This window comes from Ranitomeya imitator, chromosome 3 (assembly GCF_032444005.1).
Source record: "Ranitomeya imitator isolate aRanImi1 chromosome 3, aRanImi1.pri, whole genome shotgun sequence".
In the NCBI taxonomy this organism is placed as follows: domain Eukaryota; kingdom Metazoa; phylum Chordata; class Amphibia; order Anura; family Dendrobatidae; genus Ranitomeya; species Ranitomeya imitator.
In genome coordinates, this window is record NC_091284.1 from 543,124,400 (window position 1) to 543,146,889 (window position 22,490).

Sequence of the window (22,490 nt, forward strand, 5' to 3'; positions counted from 1 at the left end):
GGCCAGTCAAGAATGGTCACAGAGTTGTTCTGAATCCACTCCTTTGTTATTTTAGCTCTGTGCTTAGGGTCATTGTCTTGTTGGAAGGTGAATCTTCAGCCAAGTCTGAGGCCCAGGGCACTCTGGAAGAGGTTTTCATCTCTGTACTTGGCTGCATTCATGTTTCCTTCAATGGCAACCAGTTGTCCTGTCCCTGCAGCTGAAAAACACCCCCATAGCATTTTCTCCACACATACCGCTTAGAATTATCACCAAAAAGGGTCTATCTTCATCTCATCAGACCAAAGAATCTTATTTCTCATAGTCTGGGAGTCCTTCGTGTTTGTTCGTTAGCAACTTCTATGTGGGCTTTCATATGTCTTGCACTAAGGAGAGGTTTCCGTCGGGCCACTCTGCCATAAAGGCCCTCCTGGTGGAGGGCTGCAGTGATAGTTGACTTTGTGGAACTTTCTCCCATCTCCCTACTGCATCTCTAGAGCTCAGCCACAGTGATCTTGGGGTTCTTCTTTACCTCTCTCACCAAGGCTCTTCTATGGTTGCTCAGTTTGGCTGGATGGCCAGGTCTAAGAAGACTTCCGGTGGTCCCAAACTTCTTCCATTTAAGGATTATGGAGGCCACTGTGCTCTTAGGAACCTTGAGTACTGCAGAAATTATTTTGTAACCTTGGCCAGATCTGTGCCTTGCCACAATTTTGTCTCTGAGCTCCTTGGCCAGTTCCTTCGACCTCATGATTCTCATTTGGTCTGACATGCACTGTGAGCTGTGAGGTCTTATATAGACAGGTCTGTGCCTTCCAAATCTAGGCCTATCAGCTTAATTAAACACAGCTGGACTTCAATGAAGGAGTAGAACCAACTCAAGGAGGATCACAAGGAAATGGACAGCATGTGACTTAAATATGAGTGTCTGAGCAAAGGGTCTGAATACTTATGACAATGTGATATTTCGGTTTTTCTTTTTTATTCAATTTGCAACCATTTCTACATTTCTGGTTTTTTTTTCAGTCAATATGGGGTGCAGAGTGTACATTAATGTGAAAAAAATGTACTTTTTTGAATTTACCAAATTGTTGCAATGAAACAAAGAGTGAAAAATTTAAAATTTAAATTTTTTATGTCCCGTTGCTCCCGCACTAATCGTATGTTCCTTAGCCTGAGTTCATTGTATTTTGTATCTTATATTTATTTTCTTTCATGTTCATAGTAAAAATTCAATTTTTTATCATATGATATTTGTTGCAATTTATCGTCATGCCTCTATACTTACATTGAGTTTGTGTTTGGAGATAAAAATGTAAAGGGGTCCGAATACCTTCCGCACCCACTGTGTATGTATGTATGTGTATATATATATATATATATATATATATATGTGTGTGTATATATATATATATATATATATATATATATATATATATATATATATATACACACATTATTAAGTAATAGTGTTTTGCTTAGACTTGCCCTTGCTATTTATAATTGGTATTTAATATTACGTATCCATCCCATAACCACTTGGGTGGGCAGACATGGCATTTCTGTAAGTGGGATTGTAGTGTGTGCTATTTCTGAGTTTCCCCCCACACAGATATCCTAAACACTAAAAGAATCCAGATTGGATGATTATTTGTGAGTTGGTTGGGCTCATGTTGCAGGAGTTAGATTTGTTTTCCTGAACACACAGTAAGTTACTATGTCCTAGAAGGTCTTCATCTCAGATTTCAGGCATGTGCTCAGCATCCATCGTTACTTGTGTATGCATGACAGCCCTTTCTCTTTGTATCTGCACAGGGGTGGTCACAGCAGAGCTCTTCCAGAATCCAAACAACAGAAACATAATGCAGAAGCTGACAGAAGAGTTTGATGAGGTACTTAGATAAGTATGCATGAGTTTTACTCTACCGACAACCTGGTAACATCTCAATATTTAGCTTCTACATAGATGTATCCATTCCTAGAAGATCCTCTTCTCCATAAACTCTAATACAGTGTTCCCCAACTTCAGCCCTCAAGAGCCACCAACAGATCATGTTTTCAGGATTTCCTTATTATTACACAGGTGTTGGGATTCTTGGTTGTCCATCTGATGCAAGTATCACCTGTGTAATACTAGGGAAATCCGGAAAACGTGACCTGTTGGTGGCTCTTGAGGACCGGAGTTGGGGAACACTGCTCTAACATAACTAAAGCTGGCCATACATTTCTGATTTTATATGGCCGATATCTGTCATATGACGTGAACAGCCACGCCATAGAACTACAGAAAAAATCCAGCGCAGCACATCAGCGTTTCCACAGATATCGGCCTTTGGATGTCATGGTCATACCTGTCAGGAGAAGGTGCCAACAGCCGAGGAGCAGAACATGGGCTAATTCTGCCAATGCCAGACATCAAAATTCTCTAGTGTTTTCTATGTGTTATTTAGGGGAAAATGCTCTTTTTGCTTCTGCTTATCAATGATGAATTCTCTGTGATTGCTGACAGGCGATCTGATTCTTTTTCTAAATTGATGTAATCCAGCCATGTAAGATATCGGATAACAATTAGTACAAAGTATAGTGAAAAATATGATTAAATCTACAAAGTTACAATAAGTTGAGGGTACACTGGAGAATGTACAGATATTTGTAAGCATTTTTTCTTGCTAAACTACGGTAAATTTAAATTTTTTACTTAATAGTAATTTGTCTTCCTTATTTTAGGAGAAGCCAACCCCATACCCACCCCAATGTTTATGAATGGTGTGCTGGAGTAAAGCATGCTCCTCTTCATAAATTTGGCACATCCTTCAGCTTCTGTGTATCACCAGGGACTCGGGTGCATTTCTGTCTTGATTGAAGCCGCCTTTGTGGCATAAATTGTAATGAATTTGATGGGCACACTCAGACAAGCCGCCTTCTGGCCACGCTTATCCTGCTTTTCAGGATTGGCGTAAAATGTTCAAAGGTAACAAAATGTTTGTTCAACTGCGAGTTGTGTAAAAAAAAAAAAAGCCTCATTCGAAACTGTTTAGTCCAGAATTCTGGCGAAAACTGATAAATTGGCATCTTTGTGTATATGGAAGACTTCACCATAAAAGTGTGACTCCACCGTAGTTGAGCATAAAAAGTGCCTTTCCCACAGCTTACAAGTGCATGTGTCTGCACAATTGTTTTAGGGTCCATACTTGCACAACACTGTAATCCAAATCTTCCGTGGGTATTCTCCTTCATAGACTGACTGTTTTATCATGTTGCTGACATTGTTTGATCTTCTTAGGAAACTGGCCTGCAGTTTAAGAAATTCATGGCTTACCCTTGGATTTTAACCATCACTTGGCCAGTCAATTTGGTAAGATACATTATATGCAGCAAAACAATTGCTGTTCCTTTGGGATAGGTCTTATTACATGGTGTGTGCCCAAATTTGGGTCAGGAAATATATGGTTGTAGAATAAAGAAAGAAGTTTCTCCTTCGCCTCATTGGGGGACACAGGACCATGGGTTATACTGCTGTGACTAGGAGGCTGACACTAAGCTGAGACAAAAAAAGGTTAGCTCCTCCCCTGCAGTATACACCCTCATGCTGGCTTCCAGAGACCCAGTTCAAGCTTAGTGTCCGTAGGAGGCACACTGTTTTTTAATTCTACCCGGACGAAGGGGGGCGACGGATTCTTTCAAGGTCCGATCTCCCCCGAACCAACAACAGGCGAGCACGGGAGTTTCACCTCACCGTATCCTCTCCTGCGACGTGGGAGCCACTGCCTGAGCTGACCTTTTTTGGGCGACGGTCCCTTTCCCGGGCGCCGATCTCCCCACTTTGTACAGACGAGCACTGGTGTTGTTTACCTCCAGTATCCTCTTCTGCAGCCAGGCCTTTTTATTGCCGGACATCTGCCCTGTCCACCAGGTTCTCCCTCGGCTGTACAGAGGCTCTATTCCCGTGGCGTCCGTGCAGACCACACTGCATCACCAATGTCTATGAGTGATTCAGGTGGTGGACGGTTCCTCTCCACCCCCCTGTCTGGGGCTGGTGGATGGAGGCTTCCCAACCCCTGCACCGTCCCTGCCATTCCAAGGCACTCTTCACCTCATCGGGGTAAGTGTCTCGTGGGGGATGGGGGGGGGTGTCGCCGGTTTTGCGGTCCGGAGGGCTCCTCCTAAGTAGCGGCACATCGGTTGCTCTGGGCCCCTTATTTTCGGCTCTTTGCGGCCGCGCGCCGGACCGAAGCCGCAAATTTAGTCCCCGGCTTCGGCCTAGCCGCAGGACGCTGCCGATAAGCTCCGCCCATTCCTTCGCGTCATTCGGTGGCGCCGCCCCCCGGTCCTGGCGCTTCTCGCCGCCTCCGAGATCTCTCTCCTGATCTCGGCGGCCATCTTGGTCCCTCACTGCACGCCGCAGCTCCAGCTCTGCCGCAGCTTCTAGGCGACACAGCGCCCACGTGCAGCGATTTTATCCAGCTTCTCTTCGTCTTCTCAGGCGACACAGCGGGACACAGGATCTGGGTAAGGAGACTTCGTCAGCCTCTCCTCTGCAGCGCCACCCTCTGCTTCCCTAGCTTATAAACCCTGTGGTCTATTTTTTTGCATTAGGTACCTCATGTCCCAGTCAAGGTCTGAAAAATCCTCTAAGGTGCATACGATCTTTTTTTCTGCGTGTACCACCTGCCAGGCCCCACTTCCTCGGCCTCAAAGTTCCCCCCCTCTGCTCTGCCTGCGATGCTCCATGTGCCCAGGAGCCCTCCACCGCCACCGACTCCGGCGTACCTAGTCCCCCCCCGTGGGTCGCTTCACTTTCGCAGTCCGTGGATTTTTTAGCCAACGCCATCATATCCATTCAAAATCCTCCCGGGGAACGGGGCAATCCGTTACAGGTCCTAAGAGATCCCTCCGTAACAGGGGAATCGTCGGCCAGCAGGGGCCGCTCTCTCCATAAAGAGGCACGGTCATCCAGAAAACGGATCCGCACTACCTCTCCTGAGCGCTCACCTCGCCACTCAGACTCTGGCAGCTCCACCTCTCGCTCACCCTCTTTGGGGGCTCGCAGCGTTCACTCTGAACATGAGTCTGAAGTATCATTGGAACCTGAGGCTCTGGAGTTTAGAGCTACGGTTGACTCCCTCATTGTAGCAGTCAATCACGCACTTAAGGTGGACGATGACTCTAATTCCGCTCCGGAACACGCTGTCTCTTTTACCAGAACCAAGCGTTCTCACAAAACTTTTGCCTCTCACCCAGATTTTCTGGATATAGTCAGGCGACACAGGGAGCGTCCAGATAAGCGTTTCACGGGAAAGAAGGACCTGGTATCGAAGTATCCCTTTTCAGCAGATCTCGTGAAGGACTGGACGGATCCCCCTATAGTAGATCCTCCGGCCTCGCGCCTTGCTTCTAAAACGCTTCTTTCAGTCCCTGACGGCGCTTCAATTAAGTGTCCCACTGAACGCCAGCTAGACTCTCTAGCTCGCTCAGTGTACGAAGCCTCAGGTTCTTCCCTATCCCCCTCCTTTGCCGCGGCTTGGGTGGCCAAGGCAATGGTTTCCTGGGCGGATGCTCTAGCGAAATCCATTCATGAACAGGATCTCCCGTCTGAGATGGCGGACCTGGCTAAACATAGCCATGGCTAGTGATTACGTGATGTACGCATCCCTCGATGCAGTGAATTGCGCAGCATCGGCGGCTTCTAACGCCATCTCTATCAGAAGGGCCCTTTGGCTCAGAGAGTGGCGCGCAGATTCCTCCTCTAAAAAATCTCTGATCTCACTCCCTTTTCAAAGCGGGCGCCTTTTCGGTGAAAAGCTTGACCAGCTTATTTCCGACGCCACAGGGGGAAAGAGCAAGTTCCTTCCCCAACAGAGGCCCAAGGCGGCCTTCCAGCGCCAGCCTTACTATCGCTTTCGGCCTTTTCGTACCAGCCCAGCCTGGTCCAATCCTACCGGTCTTTCCAGATCGGACCGATCCGCTCGCGCAGACAGAGACGCTCGTCCCTCCTTCAGGCCGAATCCGTCCTGGCGAGGAAAGCCGAGGCAGCCCAGGACCAGAGGTTCTAGACCCCCCAGATTCCCGTCTCAATGACTCGGGAACGGCGCCAGTCGATACTACCAGAGTAGGTGGACGTCTACTCCTTTTTCAGCAAGCCTGGCTCTCCGTCATTCACGACGAATGGGTCAGGGATCTGGTATCGTCTGGCTACAAAATAGAGTTCTCCGCTCCTCCTCCAACTCGGTTTTTTTCCTCTCGTCTCCCCAGTTCGGGAGCTCAGTCTCCTTTGCACCATTCACTCCCTCCGCCAGAGCGGGGTCATTGTTCCGGTTCCGGAACACGAGAGGTTCAAAGGTTTCTACTCAAACCTCTTCGTCGTGCCAAAGAAGGACGGAAAAGTGCGCCCCATTTTGGATCTGAAGCTCCTGAACAAGTGCGTAAGAGTACGGCACTTCAGGATGGAATCGCTCAGGTCGGTCATCTCTTCGATGGAAAGAGGGGAATTCTTGGCATCGATAGACATCAAGGATGCCTATCTTCACATTCCGATATTCCCGCCTCATCAGAGGTTCCTCCGCTTTGCCGTTCTAGAGGACCATTTCCAGTTCACGGCCTTACCCTTCGGTCTTGCCACGGCGCCCAGGGTATTCACGAAGGTCATGGCGGCGGTCATGGCCATTCTTCATTCTCGAGGAGTCGTCGTGTTACCTTACTTAGACGATCTCCTCATAAAGGGCCCGTCTTTTCAGGCCTGCGAGTCAAGCATCCACATTACCCTGGATTCTCTTTCGCGCCTGGGCTGGTTGATCAACTTGGACAAGTCCTCTCCCGTTCCTGCCCGTCGGATCTCCTTTCTGGGAATGATCCTGGACACTTCAAGGGGGTTGGTCTTGCTTCCTCGGTCCAAGGCCCAAGCGCTTCAGCAGGGAGCCCGAACGCTCTGCCATCCTCGCCCGCGAACCATTCGGTTTGCCATGAAGATCCTGGGAAAGATGGTTGCAGCAATCGAAGCGGTTCCTTTCGCTCAACTCCATCTCCGCCCCTTGCAACAGGCTTTGCTGGACAACTGGGACAGGAGTCTCCCATCTCTCGACCGCCCTTGCCCGCTGTCCCCGCGGGTCAGACAATCACTCGTATGGTGGACCCTGGGTCCATTTCTTCTCCAGGGGAAGTCCTTTCTCCCGATCCGCTGGTTAGTGGTAACTACCGACGCCAGTCTCCTCGGCTGGGGGTCGGTGTTTCTTCACCACTCTGCCCAGGGCCATTGGACAGTTCGGGAATCGAGACTCCCCATCAACATCCTGGAGATTCGTGCTATCAGACTTGCCCTGAGTCGCTTTCACGCCCTGCTCGCGGGTCACCCAATACGAGTCCAATCGGACAACGTCACGGCGGTGGCTTACATCAACCACCAGGGGGGTACCCGCAGCAGGGCGGCGATGCAGGAAGTCTCTCACATCCTTCGTTGGGCCGAAACCAACCATTCCACCATTTCTGCGGTGCACATTCCGGGAGTCGAGAACTGGGCGGTGGACTTTCTGAGCCGCCAGGGCCTTGCCTCGGGGGAGTGGGAACTCCACCCAGAGGTTTTTCGACAGATCTGTCTTCGCTGGGGGACCCCGGACGTGGATCTGATGGCGTCCAGATTGAACGCCAAGGTCCACAACTTCATTGCATGTTCTCGGGATCCCCAGGCCATAGGAGTAGATGCGCTGATTTCTCCGTGGCATCAGTTCCAACTCCCATACGTGTTTCCTCCCCTTCCCTTACTGCCGAAGGTGATCCGAAAGATCAAGACGGAGGGAGTTCCGGTCATTCTGGTCGCCCCAGACTGGCCACGCCGCGCTTGCTACGCGGAACTCGTTCAGCTCGTAGCCGACGTTCCCTGGCGGTTACCAGACCGCCCAGACCTGCTTCGCCAAGGTCCGATCTGCCACCAGAGCTCAGGGGCCCTACGTTTAACGGCGTGGCTGTTGAAACCTGGATTCTAACTCGAGCCGGTTTCTCTCAGCAGGTCATTCCCACCATGTTAAGTGCTCGCAAGGCGTCTTCCGCCTCCATTTACCACCGCGTCTGGAAAACTTTCTTCTCATGGTGCAGGCTCCGAGGTCACCCTCCGCTCGCTTTCTCTATCCCTTGCATCTTGAATTTCCTTCAGTCCGGTCTGGACTCCGGCTTGGCACTGAGTTCCCTCAAAGGCCAGATCTCAGCGTTATCCGTGCTGTTCCAGCGCAGGATCGCCGCCAACCTTCAGGTCAAGACCTTCATTCAGGGAGTCTCCCATGTGGTTCCCCCCTACAGGATGCCGTTAGAGACCTGGGATCTCAACTTGGTCCTGGGGGTTCTTCAGGAACCTCTGTTCGAACCCCTTCAAGACGTTCCGCTCTCTGTCCTCTCATGGAAGGTTGCCTTCCTGGTAGCGGTGACGTCCATCAGAAGGGTTTCAGAGCTGGCCGCTTTATCCTGCCGGGCTCCTTTCCTTGCCTTTCATCAGGACAAAGTAGTCCTACGCCCTTCCCCGGCGTTTCTTCCGAAGGTGGTCTCATCTTTTCATCTTAACGAGGACATCATTCTTCCCTCCTTTTGCCCGCAGCCCAAACATAGGGTTGAGAAGGCTCTCCATACCCTGGACGTGGTACGGGCCCTCAGGAGGTACATTTCCAGAACGGCTCATTTCAGAAAATCGGACGCCCTTTTCGCGCTCCCGGGGGGTCACAGAAAGGGTTTGGCTGCGTCTAAAGCCACGATAGCCAGATGGATCCGATCTGCTATCCAGGAATCCTATCGGGTCAGGGGCAGTCCTATCCCGGCGGGGATTAGAGCACACTCCACTCGGTCGATGGGTGCTTCCTGGGCCATCCGGCACCAGGCAACAGCGGAGCAGGTTTGCAAGGCCGCAACGTGGTCCAGCCTGCATACTTTCACAAAGCATTACAATGTCCACATTCACTCCTCTGCGGACGCGGCCCTTGGCAGGCGTATCCTGCAAGCGGCCGTTGCGCATTTGTAGTCAAATGGTACACGGAGTTATTTGGTCGTATTGTTTCCCTCCCAGGGACTGCTTTGGGACGTCCCATGGTCCTGTGTCCCCCAATGAGGCGAAGGAGAAATAGGGATTTTTGTGTGTACTCACCGTAAAATCCTTTTCTCCGAGCCACTCATTGGGGGACACAGCACCCACCCTGGTAGCCTTACGGCTCGTTACCTTTTTTGGTTTTTGACTGTTTGTTTGACATGTTATATTCTAATGTTACTTGATATATTGTTGTTATTATCCTACTGCTTTTGCACTGAACTGGGTCTCTGGAAGCCAGCATGAGGGTGTATACTGCAGGGGAGGAGCTAACCTTTTTTTGTCTCAGCTTAGTGTCAGCCTCCTAGTGACAGCAGCATAACCCATGGTCCTGTGTCCCCCAATGAGTGGCTCGGAGAAAAGGATTTTACGGTGAGTACACACAAAAATCCCTATTTTACTTACACCCAAATCTATCAGTGACTTAGCAGACAAGTGATGGATGGACTGGACCTCCTTAGTGTCGGTCCCAGAACAGACTGTCAGAATGACTGGGGGTTTGAGTATTAAGTAATACGTCTTTATTATATAACTAGATGGAGGGCGGTAATGTCAGGATGGGGGCAGGCTTTGCAGCATTGAGAATCTCCCCCCCCCCCCATGTGCTCACCCACCTATCCACGCTCTCTTTCCCCATGTGCTGACTTCTCCCGTCTGTGCTCTCTTCTTTGACCTGTCTACCCCATGTGCTATCCCCCTTGTCTGCTGTCTCTCTCCTTCCTGTGCTGTGTTCGTGTACAGAACATACCACAGCTCCTGGGCAGGGGAGGAAGCAAAAGACAATACTGACATTACAGTAGGAGATCACAGAGGATTCATTTGTGAGGTAAAATATTGTTTAAAAACAGTCTGTGAAATATTTTACCTGACAATAGAAATCCTCTGTGATCCCCTGCTGTAATGTCAGTATTGTCTTTTGCTTCCTCCCCTGCCCAGGAGATGTGGTATGCTCCCTACATGGTCAGACACACTCAATTTTTTAAATGAACTTTCGTTAGTGGGAAAACCTCTTAAGGCTATGTGCACACGTATAATGGTCCACTGCGGATTTTTCCGCAGTGGATTTGATAAATCTGCAGCAAAAACGCGGTGTTTTTGCTGCAGATTTATCACGGATTTACCGCGGTTTTTCTGCGGTTTTCACTGCGGTTTTACAACTGCGGTTTTCCATAGGAGCAGCTGTAAACCCGCTGCGGAATCTGCAGAAAGAAGTGACATGCTGCGGAATGTAAACCGCTGCGTTTCCGCGTGTTTTTTTCCGCAGCATGTGCACAGCGTTATTGTTTCACATAGGTTTACAGTGTAATTTAAACTCATGGGAAACTGCTGTGGACCCGCAGCTTCGGAACTGCTGCGGATCTGCAGCGTTTTCCGCATCGTGTGCACATACCCTTAATGTAACCGACTTCCTCTGCCTGCAGACACGTCGCGCATCTGCCGCCGGGATCAGCCGAATGATTCACTGTGCCTGCGTGTAATTCGCACAGGCGCAGTAAATCAGACCGCCGCCATCTTTGTGCAGACAGATAGCAGCGGTCACATTAAAACTGCGCATGCACTCCTGCTGTACAAAGATGGCGGCAGTCAGTGAATCATTTGGCTGATCCCGGCAGCAACGTGTTCGCGACTGTGTTCCGCTGGTGGTACCGCGCAAGAGGCTGCGTACGGCATATACAGTGTGTGTGTGCGGTGCGTACGGCATATACAGTGTGCGTGTGTGTGTGGTGCGTACGGCATATACAGTGTGTGTGTGTGTGTGTGTGCAGTGCGTACGGCATATACAGTGTGCGTGTGTGTGTGTTGTGTGTACAGCATATACAGTGTGTGTATGGTGCGTACGGCATATACAGTGTGTGTGCGGTGCGTACGGCACATACAGTGTGTGTGTGGTGCATACGGCATATACAGTGTGTGTGTGGTGCGTACGGCATATACAGTGTGTGTGTGCGGTGCGTACGGCACATACAGTGTGTGTGTGGTGCATACGGCATATACAGTGTGTGTGTGTGGTGCGTACGGCATATACAGTGTGTGTTGCGTATGGCATATACAGTGTGTGTGTGGTGCGTATGGCATATACAGTGTGTGTGTGTGGTGTGTATGACATATACAGTGTGTGTGTGCGGTGCGTACGGCACATACAGTGTGGTGTGTGGTGCATACGGCATATACAGTGTGTGTGTGTGGTGCGTACGGCATATACAGTGTGTGTGTTGCGTATGGCATATACAGTGTGTGTGTGGTGCGTACGGCATATACAGTGTGTGTGTGTGGTGTGTATGGCATATACAGTGTGTGTGTGTGTGTGGTGCGTACGGCATATACAGTGTGTGTTGCGTATGGCATATACAGTGTGTGTGTGGTGCGTACGGCATATACAGTGTGTGTGTGTGGTGCGTACGGCATATACAGTGTGTGTGGTGTGTGGTGCGTACGGTATATACAGTGTGTGTTTGTGTGTGGTGCGTACGGTATATACAGTGTGTGTGTGGTGCGTATGGCATATACAGTGTGTGTGTGGTGTGACGGTGTTCCGCCGGTGGTACCGCGCAAGAGGCTGGTCCACCAGCAGTTTCCATATAGACACCCATCACTTGGGTGTCCCAATATGGCGGTCGGTGAACTTCCGCCGCTTGGAATTTGGGGATCCGGACACATCTGGACGGAACAGGATGTGAAGACATTACAAGGTAAGTATGTATTAAGACAAGCTCTTCCCTCCGGCAAGTATTGAAAAATCCTGGAAATCTTCTTTAATATGCCAATGACTAGGGGAACGATTTGGTCAGCGCATAAACATGCCGATTTTTTATTGGGGGCAATTTTAGTGTGTAAGTCTGTCCTTTTGAAATATTCATCTGAAAAGCAGATTATGTAGAGACATTATTGACACTGATTAATACAATTCTGTGCTTCGCAGGACTCTGAAGATTACCCTCTAATTAGGCCAGGAATTTACTGGAAAAAATTTCGGTCAAACTTCTGTGAATTCACGTCTGTCTTGGTTCAGCAATGTCAGTACAGTGTCATATATGATGGCTATCTCCTGAATACCATTATTTCCCTGCTGCTGGGACTGTCAGACTCCTGTGTTAGAGCCTTCCGGCACACCAGTACATTGTCCGGTAGGTTTTCAGTATACAGTCAGGACCTCATCATACAGTTTACACTTTTATCAAGTAACCTATGTCTATTAGCTGAGCAATCGTTAGTCCTGATTCTTGGAGTCCATAACCAATTTGTGGGACTTCTGTGTAGTCTTCTGCTGTATTCTGCAAGGAGACCTAGCTGTCGCTCCTTCATCTGCAAAGTTTAGAGTATGAAAAAATAACCTCATTAATAAAATTGTTGCTGGCCAGTTAATATTCTCTATTTATCACTATTTTTCTTCTTTGCATTAGCTGTAAAATTGCTGACTGCTCTCATACGAGTTATCTTAAACCTGGATATTAATATAGACAACTCAGACAGACTGTATGAAGTAGAGAAAAAACGAACCCATCTGAAAAAGATAAACTCAAGACTTGAGCAGCTGGACAAAAAGCGGAAAAAGGTATAATACCTTTGTATTTTCTTCTTTATGGAATAGTCATCTTTCAGCACAATGCTACATAATATACATTTTTCTAACATGGGACACTATAGGTGACAGACCACATTGTCTGCTTATAGAGTACTAGCTGTTGGTATATTCCCTCAATGTATGCCTTGGTGCACACACTGGAAAATTACACTGTGAAAGCACCTTTACTTCTGCCTTAAAGGGTTGGTCCCATGCACTTTATTCAGGAGGGCAGCGCTCCCCAACCCTTGTGACTTCCTGATTGCCGGGGGCCAGGGGCTCCTGCTTGATTGACAGTTCGGACCAGTAGCATTGTTGTGCTGCTGATCTAAACTGGGTTCCAGTAACACTGAAGCTAGACGTGATGAGGAGAGAACTGCGCTCCATAAATCCCGCCTTGCTTTAGTGCAGTGTTTACAAGCTTAAAAGAAAAGAGCTTGTAAACACTGCTCATTGAATAGGCAACCAGCTATAATCCAAAAAAGGAAAATTTGGCAATGTCAAGGGAACTGGGGGAAAATTTTAATATATAGTATATTGCAAACGTATATATATTTCAAACTATACACATCATTAAAGATGGGAATAACTATTTTAACGCATTTAGACTATAACCAATAAGTTGTCATTAACAAGTGTCTGGATGAAGGGAAAATCACATGATTACCTAAATGGAATGAACATAATGGCATAGATAAAACAGTAAAGCCATCAAAGTAGGATGGAAGTTTAGTTTTTTGTGTCGTTACCAGTAATTTTCCATTTTGCATAGTTGCAACAAAGACATCGTGAGATAGAAGATATGATGGATGCGCTGTTAAAAGGAACTTTTCTGCCACGGTATCGGTAAGTAATAACCTTGGTCCTTTATCCTTAGATTAGACCGTGCAGATTAGCTCTGCTGACCGGATAGCTTTAAAGTTTTGACATATCGTATAATGCACAACTGGGTAATTATTTATTGAGGAATTTTTATTATTTGTATTGATTGTAAACTTTGTATTATGTGGTTGACTAACTTTAGTTATATGCTCTTTCTCTAATTACCATCCTAATATTTTCCATTGATGACTATTAAATAGGCATACATTGCCCGATGTCTGTAAAGTTCTACATCATAAATGTGGATCATTGTACATATTTTTGCTGTTAATGTTGCGCTCAACAATATTAAACTACAAGTACTGAATGTAACCTATAATGCCAGCATCTTGTCTTCTCTGTTGTTAGAACCACTCATGCTTGGAAAATGAGTCCTTTGGGTGATATATAATAGATAGATTGGGAAACACGTATAATTAGTGATGAGTGAACGTGGTCGGATCAGGTGTTATCTGAGCATGCTCGTGTGCTAACCAAGTGACTTCAGGGTACTTGAAAAATGTGTTTGAGTCCCCGTGGCTGCATGTCTCGTGGCTGTCTAACAGCAGCAACACATACAGGGATTGTTTCGCATACAGGCAATCCCTGCATGTGTTGTGGCTGTCAAACAGCCACGAGACATGCAGCCACGGGGACTAGAACATTTTTTTTTTAACACGCCGAAGTCACTTGGTTAGCACACAAGCATGCTCAGATAACACCTGATCTGAGCACGTTCGCTCAATACTATTCATAATCCTTTACTTCACTGCTTCACCTTTTCATGTTATTGGGTGTGTTTCAAATTGGAGGATATAATATTCTCTCTTTTTGTACAATTACTTCTTTACTGGCTTTATTTGCAACCCAATATCGCTTTAAAATCTAAAGTGAAATCTAATCTGTCCTACAGAATGGTGTTTTCTTTTTTACGCAGCGTGATTAGGGCATAGCCGTTATTGTAGCATTTCTACCGTAGACTTCTTTATGAGCCTTGAAAATGGAAAAAATTTACAAAATTTAAAATGCCATCAAAAATACTATGAAACTTTTTCTAGTATATTAGATACATTTTACAGTTTTTCAACTAATGTTTAATGTTTTTTTTTTTTTCTTCATTTTTTTTACAGGGATGTTGTTTCTGAGATAAGAGCGTTATGTATAGAAGAAATAGGCGTGTGGATGGAAATGTACCCACTCTTGTACTTGAATGACAGTTACTTAAAGTATGTGGGCTGGATGCTGTACGATAAGGTGGGCTTGTAATGACATTTTCTGCTTGTTATGCCAAAATGTTGTAAAAAAAAAAAGCTCACCGACACAAAAAGAGGACTTAAAAATCCTCCAAAAAATTCAAAAAAGTAACAGAGAAAAAAGCAGAGATGTTTACCTGCTGAAGCCTCCAACCGAATGCACCAGCAGGGCGCAGCGGGCCAGATAAATGATAGCAAACACACAGGTGCAAAAAATACCGATGAAACAACCACTTTCAATCCAGTGTTGGCTGTTTGGCATTAGTGCACAAAAAGATAAGAGATACTAGTCTGTATATGGCATAATTCACACAAGCAATGCAGAGCATCTGGTTTACAGCCTATTAGTAACACACATGCAGGCGGGCTGCCCCGTGCTACAAAATGCATGCTGTGTGAACAGGGGCCAATAGTTTACAGAGCCATCTTGGTCCGACTGCGCCCTGCAAGATAAAGTGCAAAAAGAAAACCACATATCAATGTATGTAAGATATTAGTTTATATTGGGGCCTCAATACGTTAGCTGGCAACCCACGTTACGGGTCCTTACAATTTGCCATTTCAAAAACCTGACCGGCACATCGAAACATAGACTCAGTGTGAACAGGTGCTGAACCTAGAGTCGCCAACTCGTATATAGTTAAGTAAATAAGGCAGCACACTGCAGCGCTAGAACATGCAAACTTGAAATACGAAATTTGAACTGCATTACTGCACTAGAAATATGAAAAATGAGAGCGTTTAGCGCATAAAAATGGCCAATTTTATGTGTACCTGATAGCCCCTTTACGGCATCTCTCTTATACCAGGTCCTACGCTTGCCTTACCTCGCTCAGAATAAACGTCTCCATCTGAATGGGTACCTGTGAAACCTCTTCCTAGACTAAAATTCTCTCTCTCTGTGGAGGGGTATTGGACCTGCTGTAATTAAAACACCTGGTGGCTAGGAGGCGGAGTGCATTTTTTTTAAATGTATTCTTTAGCCTTCTGATCGTGCACTCCGCCTCCTAGCCACCAGGTGTTTTAATTACAGCAGGTCCAATACCCCTCCACAGAGAGAGAGAATTTTAGTCTAGGAAGAGGTTTCACATGTACCCATTCAGATGGAGACGTTTATTCTCAGCGAGGTAAGGCAAGTTTAGGACCTGGTATAAGAGAGATGCCGTAACGGGGCTACCAGGTACACATAAAATTGGCCATTTTTATGCGCTAAACGCTCTCATTTTTCATATTTCTAGTGCAGTAATGCAGTTCAAATTTCGTATTTCAAGTTTGCATGTTCTAGCGCTGCAGTGTGCTGCCTTATTTACTTACAATTTGCCAGTCCTAACGCTAAACATTGAATAAAAGCTCACCGACACAATAAGAGGACTTAAAAATTTGAATTTGAATTTTTTGGAGGATTTTTAAGTCCTCTTTTTGTGTTGGTGAGCTTTTATTCAATGTTTAGCGTTAGGACTGGCAAATTGTAAGTACCCTTGACGTGGGTTGCCAGCTTACGTATTGAGGCCCCAATATAAACTAATACCTTACATATATTGATATGTGGTTTTCTTTTTGCACTTTATCTTGCAGGGCACAGTCGGACCAAGATGGCTCTGTAAACTATTGGCCTCTGTTCACACAGCATGCATTTTGTAGCACTGGGTAGCCCGCCTGTATGTGCGTTACTAATAGGCTGTAAACCAGATGCTCTGCATTGTTTGTGTGAATTATGCCATATACAGACTAGTATCTCTTATCTTTTTGTGCACTAATGCCAAACAGCCAACACTGGATTGAAAGTGGTTGTTTCATCTGTATTTTTTGCACCTGTGTGTTTGCCATCATTTATCGGGTCCGCTGCGCCCTGCTGGTACATTTGGTTGGAGGCTTCAGCAGGTAAACATCTCTGCTTTTTTCTCTGTGACTTTTTTGCCAAAATGTTGTACTTGTCTTATAATTGTGTGACTAAAGCAGCTCCTACTGTATATACTGTATTAGAGTTACGGTATGTTGGGAAAATCTGCAACCTGCAGCATGATCTGCCACATGTCTATGTGCAGGAAAAGGCTCCGCTGTGTTGGACTTTTCTCACTTTTTTGCTTTTCCCAGTGATGAAAACATGTACAGTAGTCACTCACATCTCTTCCTATTGCATCTCATCGTATATGTTTCATAAGGCCTTTTTTTCTGTCTTACAGACTATCATAGAGTACAACACCGATAAATCATCTCAATGATATATACCAGAAGTATACCAAAGTTCATGCTTAGCAAACTGGTTGAAACAATATAAATTTTATTTATACCAATAACAGCATCAGTGATAACACATAAAATAATACATTATAAATAGGGGAAAGAAAAAATCAAGTACAGGAAAGGACCGGCAGGTATGGCTGAAAAGGTGGCTAAATTAACATCTGATACAACCCAGGGTAGTGTTAATTAGTATCACAGACAAAGTGTATCACTGAATAAGCTCTAAACACATTGGGTAGTTGTATATATATCACTAATCAATTAATCCAAACTGCAGACGGTAGTGGTCAAGCACCACACAAATATAAAGTGCATTAGTGTAATAATAATGTGGAAAAGACCACTAATATATAAAGTCACAAGTAAACAGGGTTCCGGAGCACACCCGCCCGCAGTACTGGAACATATCCAGTACGAAGCTTTCCTTAGCGAAACGCGCGTCGGGTGTGGTGGGTCCCTGGCTGTTGGCTTCTGTTAGGTAAATATACCCCATGGTTACACATTGGTTTTCATAGTGATATGTTCCAGTACTGCGGGCGGGTGTGCTCCGGCACCCTGTTTACTTGTGACTTTATATAGTAGTGGCCTTTTTTTTTTCTTCGTTAGTCTACATACGCGTACTGGAGGCGGAAACTCAGATGCAGTCTACGGGTATGTGCACATTTAGATGGAACCTCTGCGGATTTTTCCGCTCCTGTTTTGAGTAATCCGCAGGTAAAAAGCACTGCGGATTTACTGCCGTTTTTATTTGGTTTTTGTGCCGATTCCACCTGCGGTTTTACACCTGCGGATTCCTATAATGGAGCAGGTGTAAACCACTGCGGAATCCGCACAAAGACTGAACATGCTGCGGAATAAACAACGCAGCATTTCCGCATGTTTTTTTCCGCAGCATGTGCACTCCGGGCTTTGTTTTCCATAGGTTTACATGGTACTGTACAACGGAAAACAGCTGCGAATCCGCAGTGACAAAACCGCTGCGAATCCGCAGCAAAATCTGCATCATGTGCAAATACACTACTACGTCTCAGTGTCCGCCTCCTGTAGGTGTACATACACTCACGAAAATGATGCACAGCAGAGAGCACATTCCATTACAGTCTATGGCTCTGTCGGCCTATGGGTCTGGACCCCGTTTTTTCAGACAAAGCCGAACGTCCCATAGAAAATGCAAAAACTGTTCATTCCTATTTATGCCTTTTCACAATTGCTGAGAAGAGTGAAAAAAATAAATAAAAAAAAGCCTCTGCTAATTCAAATCTTAGCTCCATCCCCATTGATAAAATAATAATGTTCAATATATAAAAGTAATTGTTACAGAAAGGGGAACAAATTTAGAAATGCATTTTTGTGGTTATAAAAACACAATGAAAGACAGACATGTATTTCTGTTACTTACCCCCAATATCGACCTGGCATCGACACAAGGTATAAAAGAGAGAGTATGAAAATGACATAAAAATAAAGCCCCATGTATCACGAAAAAAGATGCAAAAATTATTTGAAAGTCCGAATGAGAAAAAACTCATGCACTAAAAAACCCTGAAAATATGCCTGATAGGGGAAATGGCCTGGTCCTGAACAGCCTAATAAATAACTAGTCCTTCTTTATTACTCTGGTACACCTGCATCTATCTTACGTTGCTCTTTTTGTACTTCACCCTTTGTGGCCGCTTTCAGGTCCCGGACGTGCGTTTGAGAAGTCTGATTGCACTGCACGGCATTTATGAGAAAAAGAACTTGGTTTCTAAAATGGACCTTTTCACAACAAGATTCAAGGTAAATACAATTGTGTCATTTTCTAACCTTACATTAGGTAACAAATTGTTCTGTATCAATATGCAAGTGTGAGAAATGTTATTTCTCCTCTGCCACATTGGGGGACACAGGACCATGGGTGTTATGCTGCTGTCACTAGGAGGCTGACACTAAGTTGAGACAAAAAGAGTTAGCTCCTCCCCTGCAGTATACACCCTCATGCTGGCTTCCAGAGACCCAGTTCAAGCTTAGTGTCTGTAGGAGGCACACTGGATTTAACCTTTTCTTACCGGATGAAGGGGCTCCTTTCAAGGCTCCGATCTCCCTGAACCAACAACAGGCGAGCACCGGAGTTTTACCTCTCCATATCCTCTCCTGCGACGTGGGATGCCACTGCCTGAGCTGATTTTCTGGGGTGACGGGCCCCTTCAAGGGCACTGATCTCCCCCCTCCTTACAGATGAACACATGGAGTGTCCTCCATGTATCCTCCTCTGCAGCCAGGCCTATTGCCGGACATTCTGCCCTGCCCACCAGGTTTTACCCTCGGCTGTTCAGAGGCTCTCTGCATTGTGGCGTCCGTACAGCCCCCATTACATCACCACTGAGAAAGCGGTGGAATGGGAATGGTGGATAGAGGCTTCCCCAACCCTGCACCGTCCTAACCACCCCAGGCACAGCTAACCTGCTGCAAGCTGCTCCGCAATTCCCCTCCACACAACTCCCGGCGGCCATCTTTTTTCCTCTGCATGCCGCAGCTCCATCAATTCTGCACGACGCCGGTCTTCTCTATCAGCGCCAACTCATCTCTTGCGGGACACAGGACCCAGGTAAGGAGGCCGCCTTAGGTGCTTCCCTGCAGCGTTAGCCTCGCTTCCATCTAGCAGCGTTCCCTGTTACTTATATTGGGGTCGCAGTCAAGGGCCAAAAAGACCACCAAGGTGCATACTACCTTTTTTACTGCGTGTACCACCTGCCAGGCTCCACTTGGTCTCAAAGTTCCCCTCTCTGCTCAGCCTGCGATGCCCAATGTACCCAGGAGCCCTCCGCCGCCACCGACCCCAGTGTATCTAGCCCCCTGATTGGGCCACGTCACTGTCACAGTCCATGGATTCTTTAGCCAAAGCGATTAAATCCCTTCATGACCCCTCTGGGGAGCGGGGTACTCTTTTTCCGGGGTTAAGAGATCCCTCCATAACAGAGTAATCGTCGGCCTGAAGGGGCCACTCTCACCGGAAGGAGGTACGGTCACCCAAAAAAACGGATCCAAACTACCTCTCCTGAGCATTCACCACGCCATTCAGCCTCTGGTAGCTCCACTTCTCGCTCACCCTCTCCAGGGGTTCGCTGCGATCATGACCCTGGGTGACTCATGTCTGATGCATCCTTTGATCCGGATTCTCCAGAGTTTAGATCTACTGTTGACTCCCTCATCGAGGCAGTCAATCATGCGCTAAAAGTGGACGATGACCCTAATTCAGCTCCGGATCATTCGGTTTCCTTTACGAGAACCAAGTGTTCACATAAGGTTTTCGCCTCTCATCCAGATTTCCTGGATATAGTCCGGCGACACAGGGAGCGACCGGATAAGCCAGTGGTCCCCAACTCCAGGCCTCGAGGGCCGCCAACAGTGCAGGTTTTCAGGATTTCCTTAGTATTGCACAGGAGTTGGAATCATCACCTGTGCAGATGATCACATTACCACCGATGCAATACTAAAGAAATCCTGAAAACCTGCACTGTTGGTGGCCCTCGAGGCCTGGAGTTGGGGACCCCTGGGATAAGCGCTTTACGGGCAAAAAGGCCCTGGAATCAAAGTATCCCTTTTCCGCAGATCTTGTTAAAGATTGGACGGAACCTCCACTAGTGGATCCTCCGGTATCGCGCTTGGCTACCAAAACGCTTTTTATCAGTACCTGATGGGGCTTCAATTAAAAATCCCACAGAACGCCAGTTAGATTCCCTGGCTAGCTCAGTGTATGAAACCTGAGGTTCCTCTCTATCTCCTTTCTTCGCTGTGGCTTGGGTCGCCAAAGCAATGGTTTTCTGGGCAGATGCCCTTGCAAAATCCATTCAGGAACAGGATCTTCCGTCTGAGGCGGCAGATCTTGCCAAACAAATTGCCATGGCTGGAGATTATGTGATGTACGCGTCTTTAGACGCAGCGGACTGTGCGGCAACTGCGGCTTCAAACGCCTTCACCATTAGGAGAGCTATTTGGCTTAGAGAGTGGCGCGCAGATTCCTCCTCAAAAAAGTCTCTGGTTTCCCTTCCCTTTCAGAGCGGGTGTCTCTTTGGAGAAAAATTAGACCAGCTTATTTCCGATGCTACAGGTGGGAAGAGCAAGTTCCTCCCGCAACACAGGCCTAAAGCTGCCTTTCAGCGCCAACAATATTTTCGTTTTCGGCCCTTTCGCAGTAGCCCATTCTGGTCCAACTCCACCTCCTCGTTCAGATCAGAACAATCTCCACGCACAGACAGAGACACTCGACCTTCATACAGACTGAATCAGTCCTGGCGAGGAAAGCCTAGACAACCCAGAACCAGAGCGTCCAGGCCTGCCAGATTTCCTTCACAATGACTTGGGGAGTAGTCCAGTCGACACCTCCAAAGTAGGTAGACGCCTGCTTCTTTTTCAAAAAGTCTGGCTTTCCGTCGTCCACGACGAATGGGTCAGAGATCTGGTGTCTTCTGGTTACAAAATAGAATTCTCCGCCTCCCCTCCAGCACGGTTTTTCCCCTCTTGTCTCCCAAGTTCGGGGGCTCAATCTCGTGCACTTTACCACGCCATCGAATCCCTCCGCCAAAACGGGGTCATTGTTCCGGTCCCAGAACACCAGAGATTCAGAGGTTTTTACTCAAACATCTTCGTCGTTCCAAAAAAGGACAGAACGGTGTGCACTATCTTGGACCTGAAGCTCCTAAACAAGTACGTAAAAGTTCGGCACTTCAGGATGGAGTCCCTACGGTCAGTCATTTCCTCAATGGAGACAGGGGAGTTCTTAGCATCAATAGACATCAAGGATGCTTATCTTCATATCCCAATCTTCCCGCCACATCAAAGGTTCCTCCGTTTCGCCATCCTAGAGGACCATTTTCAATTCACTTCCTTACCCTTCGGCCTTGCCACTGCGCCCAGGGTATTCACAAAGGTCATGGCGGCTGTCATGGCCATTCTTCACTCCCGAGGAGTGGTCGTGTTGCTATACTAAGATGACCTCCTGATAAAAGGTCTGTCTTATCAGGCCTGCGAGGCAAGCGTCCGCATTACCTTGGATTCTCTTTCGCGCCTGGGCTGGTTAATCAACTTGGACAAGTCCTCCTCCGTTCCTGCCCGACGGATCGCTTTCCTGAGATGATCCTGGAGACGTCAAAGGGGCTGGTCTTGCTCCCTCGGTCCAAGGCCCAAGAGCTACAGCAGGGAGCTCGGACGCTCTGTTGTCCTCGTCCGCAGTCCATTCGGTTTGCCATGAAGATCCTGGGAAAAATGGTGGCCGCAATAGAAGCGGTTCCCTTTGCTCAACTCCATCTCCGCCCCTTACAACAGGCTCTGCTGGACAATTGGGACAGGATTCCCTTATCCCGCGATCGGCCATGTCCTCTGTCCCCACGGATCAGGCAAGCCCTCAAATGGTGGACTCTGGGATCATCTCTCTTCCAGGGGAGGTGTTTTCTCCCGATCCGCTGGCTGGTGGTAACTACCGACGCCAGTCTCCTCGGTTGGGGAGCGGTGTTTCTACACCACACTGCCTAGGGGCTTTGGACAATTCGGGAGT

At 47.2% G+C, this 22,490-nt stretch overlaps 1 protein-coding gene across 2 annotated transcripts in view; it reads left to right on the plus strand.

The window, feature by feature from the left end:
* The window catches only part of LOC138670479 (cohesin subunit SA-2-like), a 164,072-nt gene that overhangs the window by 45,104 nt on the left and 96,478 nt on the right, over positions 1–22,490 (plus strand). Inside the window, exons 6-12 of one of the 2 annotated variants that reach the window (XM_069757868.1) lie at positions 1,795–1,871; positions 3,263–3,334; positions 11,958–12,162; positions 12,439–12,590; positions 13,372–13,445; positions 14,591–14,714; positions 18,638–18,736. In XM_069757868.1, coding sequence (XP_069613969.1) covers positions 1,795–1,871; positions 3,263–3,334; positions 11,958–12,162; positions 12,439–12,590; positions 13,372–13,445; positions 14,591–14,714; positions 18,638–18,736 — 803 coding nt within the window. The remainder of the gene's footprint in view (positions 1–1,794; positions 1,872–3,262; positions 3,335–11,957; positions 12,163–12,438; positions 12,591–13,371; positions 13,446–14,590; positions 14,715–18,637; positions 18,737–22,490) is intronic. The other variant, XM_069757869.1, reaches the window with a different exon arrangement.